The sequence below is a fragment of the Colobus angolensis genome, unplaced genomic scaffold (genome assembly GCF_000951035.1).
Source record: "Colobus angolensis palliatus isolate OR3802 unplaced genomic scaffold, Cang.pa_1.0 Scaffold211, whole genome shotgun sequence".
In the NCBI taxonomy this organism is placed as follows: domain Eukaryota; kingdom Metazoa; phylum Chordata; class Mammalia; order Primates; family Cercopithecidae; genus Colobus; species Colobus angolensis.
The window spans coordinates 3,644,673-3,656,124 of NW_012115278.1; the positions used below are offsets into that span (position 1 = coordinate 3,644,673).

The 11,452-nt window shown below is 40.0% G+C and overlaps 1 protein-coding gene across 3 annotated transcripts in view; it reads right to left on the reverse strand.

The window, feature by feature from the left end:
* Positions 1 to 11,452, reverse strand: part of OCA2 (oculocutaneous albinism II) — a 355,302-nt gene that overhangs the window by 166,101 nt on the left and 177,749 nt on the right. For all 3 annotated transcript variants that reach the window (XM_011942880.1, XM_011942878.1, XM_011942879.1), the window contains one exon: positions 8,307 to 8,434. In XM_011942880.1, coding sequence (XP_011798270.1) covers positions 8,307 to 8,434 — 128 coding nt within the window. The remainder of the gene's footprint in view (positions 1 to 8,306; positions 8,435 to 11,452) is intronic.

Consider the following 11,452-nt stretch of genomic DNA (forward strand, 5'->3'; position numbering starts at 1 on the left):
ACACCCTCTGCCTAACATATACCAAAACTCCAGACTCCCACAAAGAAAATGGGTGTTTCTGATCACACAAACACCCTCTGCCTAACACATACCAAAACTCCAGACTCCCAGAAAGAAAACGGGTGTTTAGCATAAATCAAATTGTTTGTATAAACAGTCTAGGCACAGTACACTGTCCTTATCAGTTAGATAATGGTGGGAATGCTTCTGAAATTTGAGTTCCCAGATGCCAGCCAAGGACTAACCTGGCAAGCAGACCTTTCTAAGGATGGCAGTCATAGGCCTGCTGGGTTTACCCTTTATTTCTGCTACTATTTAACATTAAACGGGGATATCAACTAAGGATAAATTAACTTACGAAAACCAATGGCCTCTGTATACACACAAAAATAAACAGTAGATAACTTACCGGCAAAGAAAACCACATGCATAATATCAGCAAAGATTACATATTTTATAATACATTTAACAAAAAATGTGCAAAATTTATACAATGCAATTTTAAAACATACCTGAAAGACAACAAAGTAGACTTCATCAAATACCAAGATACATCCTGTTCTCAGATTAAATTAATTAACAATATATAGATGACAGCTATTCCCACATTCATGTATGAATTCAATGCCACCTTGATCAAAAATGTCAGGAAGCTATTTCATAACTGAGTTAGACAAGTTGATACTAATGTTCATAAGAAAAAAGAAGTATGTAAGAATATCCCAAAAAGCACTGAAAAAGAAAAACTAAAAAGGGGACATAACTAGCCCTACCAGACACTAAAACAAAAAGCCTCAAACAATTTGATGCTGGTCTGTTAATAGACAAATAGACATGCAATATAATAGAAGTTCAGAAATGGGACCAAGGACATGTGGAAAGTTAATATAGGATAAAATCGACATCTCAAATCACTGTAGTACAAGTGTCCTGTTTAATAAATGGTGCTGGGACAAGCAGGTAGTCATTTGGAGACATAAAATAAAAATAGATTCCACATTTCACGCAATAGGCAAGAAAAATGCAAATGTATTAGAGATTTAAATGTAAAATAAGATAGCATATAAGTAATGGGTGATTTTCTATTTAGCCTTTCTATATAAAACTGAAAATCCAGAGACATAACTAGTAAATTTGTCTACATAAAAGTGTTTTAAAATTACATGACCAAAATAAACAAACATATACTATAAAAAGTCACAAAACAACTAACTAGGAGTAAAAAATTGCAGTCTGTACCACAAAGAGCTAATATCCCTAATAAATGAAGAACCCTTCAACAGTGTGAAACAAAGATGCAATCGAAAAACAGGAAATTGACATGAATGCACGATTAATCAAAAAGGATTCAAAATTGACTTTCAAACCTGAAAAAATGTTCAAGTTCACTTATCATTAAGGAAATGCAACTGAAAACAGCACTGAGATACTATTTTCATAAAACTGACAAAATGAAAAATTATGACGTCACATTCTGTTAGGCAGACTAGGAAAATGGCCATGCTCACATAACGCCAGTGGGAGTATAACCCAGCACAACTCCTGCAGAGGGAAATCCGGCAATAAAGAATAAAACATATACTTACCTTTGACTCTGTGATCTGACTTCTAGAAATATACCCTGAAGGTACACTTCCAACAATACAAAAATATTCACTGTTGTGTTGTTTGTAATTACAAAAGACTGGAGACAACCTAAATGCCTCTGTGTAGAAGGAACGTTGAATAAACTATGGCACATTCACAAAATGGGGTACTATATTGTTATAAAAAAGAATCAGGGAGGCCAGGCACGGTGGCTCACACCTGTAATCCCAGCACTTTGGGAGGCCAAGGTGGGCGGATCATGAGGTAAGGAGATCAAGACCATCCTGGCAAACACAGTGAAACCCTGTCTCTACTAAAAATACCAAAAAATTAGCCGGGCACGGTGGCGGGCGCCTGTAGTCCCAGCTACTCAGGAGGCTGAAGCAGCAGAATGGCGTGAACCCAGGAGGCGGAGCTTGCAGTGAGGGGAGATCAGGCCATTGCACTCCATCCTGGGTGACAGAGCGAGACTCCATCTCAAAAAATAATAACATAACATAACATAACAATAAAAAAAGAATCGGGAAGATTTCTGTGAACTGATTAGGAGTGCTTTCCAAGACATACCATTAAGCTAATAAAAAGCAAAATGAGAAAGATTATCTACACTATGTCATTCTTCAAGTAATAAAGAAGGGGATACAAAATAAACAGTTGTATGTGCTTATTTATGCAAAAAAAAAAAAATACGGCTGGGTACGATGGCTCACCCCTGTAATCCCAGCACTTTGGAAGGCCGAGGCAGGTGGATCACAAAGTCAAGAGTTTGAGACCAGCCTAACCAATATGGTGAAACCCCGTCTCTATTAAAAATACAAAAATGTGTAGGGCATGGTGGAGGGCATCTGTAGTCCCAGCTACTCAGGAGGTTGAGGCAGGAGAATCGCTTGAACCCAGGAGGCAGAGCTTGCAGTGAGCCGAGATCACGCCACTGTACTCCAGCCTGGGTGACAGAGCAAGACTCCATCTAAAAAAGAAAGAAGGAAAGAAAAAAAGAAAAGAAACACAAGACAGATACATCAGCTACTTACAGGAGAGATCTGGATAAGGTAGCAAGACAAGCGAAGGAGAACAGGATAGTCAGCATGAGAAGAGAGTGATACTTCCTTTCATATACATTTCTGTATGGCTTTGATTCTTAGAACCATGGTAATGGTTCAAATATCCCATCTTAGTCCATTTATTATGCAATAAATGGACTGGGTAATTTATAAAGAAAAGAACAGCCTGTGGGCAACATGGCAAAATCCTGTCTCTACAAAAAATACAAAAATTAGCCAGGTGTGGTAGTATAAGCCTGTAGTCCCAGCTACTTGGGAGGCTGTGGCAGGAGGATTCCTTGAGCCTGAAAAGGTTGAGGCTGCAGTGATTGTGCCACTGCACTTTAAGCACAATAGAGTGAGACCTTGTCTCAAAAAGAAAAGAAAAAAAAAGAAGAGGAAAGAAAAGAAAGGAGGTTTATTTGGCATGTCACAGTTCTGCAGGCTGTAGAACAAGCATGGCAGCAGCATCTGCATTTGATGAGGACCTCCGACTGCTTCCCCTCACAGTGGAAAGCTAGTGTGCGGAGATCACATGGCAGGAACAGAAGTGAGGGAGAAAACGAGAGAAGTGGGAGGTGCCAGGCTCTCTTAACAATCAGGTCTCCTGGGAAGTAATAGAGTGAGAACTCATTCATTACCATGAGGATGGCACCAAGCCATTCTTAGAGGATCCACTCCCAAGACCCAAACACCTTCCATGAGGCCACGCCTTCAACTCTAGAGATCAGATTTCAACATGAGATTTGGAGGGACAAGTATCCAAATCATAGCAATCCCAGCCCCAATACACGCATGACAAATAAATAACATAAACATACTGAAGGCTATGGAGAAGAAAATAACCTAAGAAATTTCGGAAAACTGTATTTTGACAGGCTACTGTAAGACTAAAGACAAAAAGAAGTCTACACAAATACTGTAGTTAGTACATCTATTTCTCACAAAGATAAGAGTTAGTAAATCTATTTCTCACAAAGATATGAGTTAGCAATTCTGTAACTACTTTAGGCGTATGCTAGGAATTGAACAAATAAGTGAGTATATATTGTACATGTGAGAGCAAGAGGCAAATCTTAAGGTGCTGGATTGGAATTCAAGGAATCAATACGAGCTGAAGGTTTTAAACAGACAGACACGTAAGTTAATTAAGACACAGATACGGCTGTGTGGTTGTGGGTGCTGGTACACAAACACATAGGCCCACTATGCTGACTGCAGAGGCCCAGACTCAGGGACAGCCAAATGGCTACGTGCACACCAAGCATCCAGACTTTGATTTCTTTCTTTTTTTTTTTTTTTTTTGAGACGGAGTCTCGCTCTGTCGCCCACGCTGGAGTGCAGTGGCCGGATCTCAGCTCACTGCAAGCTCCGCCTCCCGGGTTTACGCCATTCTCCCGCCTCAGCCTCCCGAGTAGCTGGGACTACAGGCGCCCGCCACCTCGCCCGGCTTTTTTTTTTGTATTTTTTAGTAGAGACGGGGTTTCACCGTGTTAGCCAGGATGGTCTCGATCTCCTGACCTCGTGATCCGCCCGTCTCGGCCTCCCAAAGTGCTGGGATTACAGGCTTGAGCCATCGCGCCTGGCCCAGACTTTGATTTCTAAACACCATTCCCCAATACAAGGAATGAGAAATCTTTTGAGAGGCAGTTGATTCCAGGGCAAGAGCAGGCAAAATGCAAAATGCAAAATGCTTCAGGAACATTTTACGACGTGAGAAAATGAAAATATGACTGAAAAGTGATGAGGATGTGTCTAAAGTGAAAAGTGATGAGGATGTGTCTAAAGAAGACGGGAGCCAAATGGACACAGAAGCTGCTCCCAATGGTCAAAACTGGAATAATCTGAACAACAAAGTAAATAACAATAGTACCGGCTTACAATGCATAGAACAAAATAAACATCCATGAAGTTTTACAAATGTAAATAATTAAATAAATAAAGGAGGAGAGCTCTTCCTTACAGATGAGCTCCAGTTAATAAATGTATTAATAGAAGCAATAAAGATAATTCAAAATCATCATTAGGCAAACTCTACAGTCATAACGATTAGAGGCAAAGAGCTACTGACAAATGCTAAAATCAGTAAGAAAATGTTTAAGGGAAAACACAACGTTGGCATAGTCTCAAAGTATTTCCCCACAAGATAATTTACCAGGGCTCCGCTTCACAGTACAGACACCTGGCAGACACCACATCAGCTGAGCGATCGATGTTAACACGTTCAGTAACAGGACATGCCAATGCGTGTACCCCAATACGAGGCACTAGAAAGGGCACATCGCCGCTGTGATCTCACCGAAACTTCACAGCCTCAAAACTGTCATGAGAAAACAGGAGACAAACCCAAACAGAGAAATCTCTGCAAGGTAACCAACTAACACTTTTCAAAAGTGTCAAGACAGACTAAAAAATGTAGATGAAATTCAAGACATACAATAGCTAAATGAAATGTGGCATCCTGGATAGAATATTGGACAGAAAAAAAAGTCATTAGTAAGAAACTGAATAGTCTTTGTAGTTTTAGTAATATTCTACTAATGTTAATTTTCTGGTTTCGATAATTTTATCATGGTTGTATAATTTTTAACTTTAGGGGAAGTTGGGTGATGGGTAAATGTGGACTCTCTATACTTTTTTGCATAAGTTCCTTATAGACACTGGTTCCTATTAGACCTTTGTCAGAGATGCAGAGTTTGCAAAAATTTTTTTCCCACTCTGTACGTTGTCTGTTTACTCTGTTGATAGCTCCTTTTGCTGTGCGGAAGCTCTTTAGTTTAATAGATCCCATTTGTCAATTTTTGCTTTTGTTGCAATTGCTTTTGGTACCTTCGTCATGAAACCTTTGCCCGTGGCCTATGTACAGAATGGAACTGCCTAGATTGTCTCCCAGGGTTTTATAGTTTGGGGTTTAGGTTTAAGTCTTTAATTCATCTTGAGTTGATTTTTGTACATGGTGTAAGGAAGAGGTCTGATTTCAATCTTCTTTTTTTTTTTTTTTTTTTTTTTTTGAGACGGAGTCTTGCTCTGTTGCCCGGGCTGGAGTGCAGCGGCCGGATCTCAGCTCACTGCAAGCTCCGCCTCCCGGGTTCCCGCCATTCTCCTGCCTCAGCCTCCCGAGTAGCTGGGACTACAGGCGCCCGCCACCTCACCCGGCTAGTTTTTTTGTATTTTTTAGTAGAGACGGGGTTTCACCGTGTTAGCCAGGATGGTCTCGATCTCCTGACCTCGTGATCCGCCCGTCTCGGCCTCCCAAAGTGCTAGGATTACAGGCTTGAGCCACCGCGCCCGGCCTGATTTCAATCTTCTGCATGTAGGTAGCCAGTTCTCCCAGCACCATTTATTGAGTAGAGAGTGCCTTCCCCACTGCTTGTTTTGGTCAGCTTTGTCAAAGATCAGATGGTCATAGGTGTACAGCCTTATTTCTGAGTTCTCTGTTCTGTTCCATTGGTCTGTGTGACACACCTAACTTTGACTTAATTTTTTTCAGTATTTCTAAGCTATGCAGTTCATCTGTGAGTTTTTTCAAATTGTCACAAATCTCCAAAAAAATTTCCCAGACATTTATTGAAAAAGATCTCCATATTAAGTAGACCCAATGCAGTTCAAATCCATGTTGTTCAAGGGTCAACTGTATGTCTTTTTTATCATTTTCCTTTTTTCTCTTTAATTTAAAATACATTGCATAAGATAATTGAAATGATAAAACGATTATAGACGTTAGGCATATAAAGTAGAAGTATAACATATGTGACCATCAAAGCACAAACAAGGGAGGACAAACGGAGCTATACTGGAACATGATGTCTGTATTCTCCACGAAGTAAGTTAGTATTAATCCACTACAGATCGTATTAAACTAAGATGTACAGTTTAACCCTTGGAGCAATCAATAATAAAATAACTCAAAAACACAGTTCTTTTTTTAAAAAAGAAACAAACGAGAATTAAAATGTATACCAGAAAATATAATTTAACACAGTAAGAAAGCAGTAAAAGATAGAGGAAAAAAGATATGAAATATAGTGAAAATAGCAAAGTAGCAGACATAAAGCCAAGCATATGAATAACTGTATTAAATGTGAGTGGATTGAACATTTCAGTTAAAATGTAGAAATTGTCAGGCTAGATTTTATCATTTTTAAAATGATAACTCATGCAAACAGTAAATAAAAGTGGGCCGAAGTGGCTATACCAGTATCAGGCAAATAGACCCTAAGACAAAAATATTACCAGAGAAAAAGAGACATTTAGTAATGATAACGTTCAATTCATTTGGATGATGTAATAATTATAAAAGTATATACACTTAACAACCGATCCTCAAGATATATGAAGCAAAAGCTGACACACTCCAAAGGAAAAACACCCAATCCAACAAAATCTTTGAAGACTGCAATAACCTTCTCTCAATCACTGAAAGAACAGTTTCACAGACTATTAGAGGTAATATGCAAGAGAAAAACAGAACGGTTAACAAGCAGGACAAATCTGACACTCATAGAACGCTCCACAGAACAGCGGCAGAATACACATCACGAGTAGAATATTCTCCAAGACAGATCAAATGCTAGACCGTAAAACAAGTCTTAAAAAAATTAAGGCCGGGCGCGGTGGCTCAAGCCTGTAATCCCAGCACTTTGGGAGGCCGAGACGGGTGGATCACGAGGTCAGGAGATCGAGACCATCCTGGCTAACACGGTGAAACCCCGTCTCTACTAAAAAATACAAAAAACTAGCCGGGCGAGGTGGCGGCGCCTATAGTCCCAGCTACTCGGGAGGCTGAGGCAGGAGAATGGCGCAAACCAGGGAGGCGGAGCTTGCAGTGAGCTGAGATCACGCCACTGCACTCCAGCCTGGGCGACAGAGCGAGACTCCGTCTCCAAAAAAAAAAAAAAAAAAAAAATTAAAAGGACTGCAATTGTGCAGTGTACGTCCTGTGACCACAACTGAATTAAGTAAGTCAAAAACATAAAGAAACACGGACAATCCACCAATAGTTGGAACCTTCAAAACATACTTTGAAATAACCCATAAGTCAAAAAAAGAAATTATATGGAAAATTAGAAAATATTTCTAGCTTAATGAAAATGAAAGCACATTACATGTTAAACTGAAGAAATGCAAAGAAGTGGTGCTGGGGGAATAGTTTGAGGAGTACTATCTTTCTGTATTAGTAAATCTTTCTGTTTGAGGAGGACACGAGTTTGTAAAGGAAGTCTCAAGATTTAAAAGTATTGTGAGTAATTTTGTAACAACAATTGTAACAGAAACCATACATATTACTGATGTAGTCTTTTCTGTGATAACAGAAATTGTACTCAAATATCACACAAAATGAAACAGATCCAGGTCACACTACCTCGTAAACTTGCTGTTATAAGTAATTTAGCTCCAGACTCAACTTACAGCAAATTATATTTGATAGAAAATGAAATTAGAATGAGTTTACAAATCACAAAGATAATTCATGAAAAAAAATAAGCAGTGCTACCAGAAATCTCTTAGTGGCTAAGGTAAAGCTGGTTAACTTAAAATAGTCCAATTACAACCTCCATTGTTTTCCATTTAGAGAATATGAGGAAAGATTTATAGATGTAGCCTTTCTTCATTCACCAAACAAAATATGAAATACAAAATCAGGTAAAATGCCATATGGCAAAAGTTCTAAAATCTTACCTCCATCAGAACAAAGAGCGCTGCGAAAAACAGAAGTGTTGCCCATTCCACTCTGTGTAGAATTATCTCAAAATCATGAATATCAGCTAAAATTAGCAACCAGATGGCACCCAGAATAGCAATCCATCCTGCAAACAAGTAAACAGACATGGAGATATAGTTCCACTGTTAACACACCAATTCTTTTTTTTAATTTTCTGGTTGCCTTTTTCTTTATCAAGAATAATTGTCATACTACAAACTGCATATATTTAAAATGCATATAATTTTTTTTTTTTTTTTTTGAGATGGAGTCTTGCTCTGTCGCCCAGGCTGGGGTGCAGTGGCCGGATCTCTGCTCACTGCAAGCTCCGCCTCCCGGGTTCATGCCATTCTCCTGCCTCAGCCTCCCGAGTAGCTGGGACTACAGGCGCCGCCACCGCACCCAGCTAGTTTTTTGTATTTTTTTAGTAGAGACGGGGTTTCACCGTGTTAGCCAGGATGGTCTCGATCTCCTGACCTCGTGATCCGCCCGTCTCGGCCTCCCAAAGTGCTGGGATTACAGGCTTGAGCCACCGCACCTGGCCTAAAATGCATATAATTTCTATTTGGATATACGTATACTCATGAAACCAGCACTGTAATCAAGATAACGAACACGGCCATTGACCCTAGAAGTTTATTCATGCCTACGCTCTTGTACCTCCTCTAGCTCCTCTTGTCAACCCCCACACTCCCAGCAAGCCATTCTTCTCTTTTCTTTCACTATAGATTGGTTTACATTTTCTATAAATGGAGGTTTTCTGTAAATTACACCATTGTTTTTTGTTGTTGTTGTTTGGGGGGTTTTCTTGAGACATAGTTTTGCTCAGTCACCCAGGTTGGGCTGCAGTTCGACTCACTGCAACCTCCACCTCCCGGGCCCAAGCTGGGGAGCCTCAGCCTCCCAAGCAGCTGGGATTACAGGTGCATGCCATCACACCAGTTAATTTTTTGCATTTTTAGTAGAGACAAGGTTTCGCTATGTTGGCCAGGCTGGTATCAAACTCCTGTTCTCAAGTGATCCGCCTACCTCCACCTCCCAAACTGCTTGGATTACAGGCACACGCCACCACACCCAGCCAGTTGTATTTTTTTGTCTATTTCTCAATAGACAGATCATCCAGACAAAAACAATCAATATTCAGCATAACCATGTTAAGATCCTTCACTGTTGGCCAGGCGCGGTGGCTCATGCCTGTAATCCCATCACCTTGGCAGGCCCAAGTGGGCAGATCACCTGAGATTGGGAGTTCGAGACCATCCTGACCAACATGGAGAAACCCTGTCTCTACTAAAAACACAAAATTAGCCAGATGTGGTGGCACATGCCTGTAATCCCAGCTGCTTGGGAGGCTGAGGCAGGAGAATGGCTTGAACCTGGGAGGCGGAGCTTGCAGTGAGCTGAGATCACGCCACTGCACTCCAGCCTGGGCAACAAGAGTGAAACTCCGTCTCAAAAAAAAAAAAAAAAAAAGATCCTTCACTGTTGGTGTGTGAGTCAGTAGTTCATCCTTTTTTAATGTGCAGTAGTATGCTAGTGTGTGGATATATCACCATGTACATACCATTCACCTATTGATGGACATGTGGATTGTTTCCAGTGTTGGCTATTTCAAATAAACATGCTGTGAACATTCATATACAAGTCTTTGTATGTACATATGCTTTCAGTTCCCTTGGCTAATACCTAGGGAATGAGATGGTTAGATATATGATAGGTTAATACTACACAATGTTATATGAAACATTTACGCTTCAGGAAACTGCAAAACTATTTTTCAAAATAATTTCCTCATTTTACAATCCCACCAGCAGTGTATGAGAATTCCAGTTCTTACATCTTCACCAAAACTTGATCAGCCTTTCTGACTTTAGACATTATAATGGATGTGTAGTGGGATCTTATGGTGGTTTCCAATTGCATTTCTCTCATGATTAATGACATTGAGCATCCTTTTTATTTTTATTTTTATTTTTATTTTTTTGAGATGGAGTCTCACTCTGTGGCCCAGGCTGGAGCACAGTGCTGCAATCTCGGCTCACTGCAACCTCCGTCTACCAGGTTCAAGCGATGTTCCTGCCTTGGCCTCCCAAGTAGCTGGGATTACAAGTGTGCACCACCCTGCCCAGCTAATTTTTGTATTTTCAGTAGAGACGGGGTTTTCCCAGGTTGGCCATGCTGGTCACGAACTCCTGCCCTCGAGTGATCCACCCACCTTGGCCTCCCAAAGTACTGGAATTACAGGCATGAGCTACCACGCCGAGCTGACATTCAGCATCTTTTACTTATTTGCCATCCATATATCTTCTTTCATAAAGTTTTTGTTTAAATGCTCTGGTTATTTTTTTCCTTACTGGTTAGAGTAAATGAAACCCAAAATAAGTAGAAGAAAAGAAACAATAAAGACTGGAGCAGAAATCAATGAAATAGAAAATGGGAAAAAAAAGTCAGAGAAAAGCAAAGATACCAAAACCTGGTTCTTTCAAAAGCTCAGTAAGATCAGTCAACTTTTAGCCTATCTGAATAGAGCAAGTGAGAAAACAAAATTGCCAATATCAAGAATGGTATGACTATAGATTCTATAGATATAAAAATGTGTACTTGTTTTCAACAGCTGCCATAACAAATGATCATAAACATAGTGGCTTGACATTCCCTTTGAAAACTGGCACAAGACAGGGATGCCCTCTCTCACCACTCCTATTCAACATAGTGTTGGAAGTTCTGGCCAGGGCAATCATGCAGGAGAAAGAAATAAAGGGTATTCAATTAGGAAAAGAGGAAGTCAAATTGTCCCTGTTTGCAGATGACATGACTGTATATTTAGAAAACCCCATCGGCTTAGCCCAAAATCTCCTTAAGCTGATAAGCAACTTCAGCAAACTCTCAGGATACAAAATCAATGTGCAAAAATCACAAGCATTCTTATACACCAGTAACAGACAAAGAGCCAAATCATGAGTGAACTCCCATTCACAATTGCTTCAAAGAGAATGAAATACCTAGGAATCCAACTTACAAGAGATATGAAGGACTTCTTCAAGGAGAACTACAAACCACTGCTCAACGAAATAAAAGAGGACACAAACAAATGGAAGAACATTCCATGCTCATGGATAGGAAG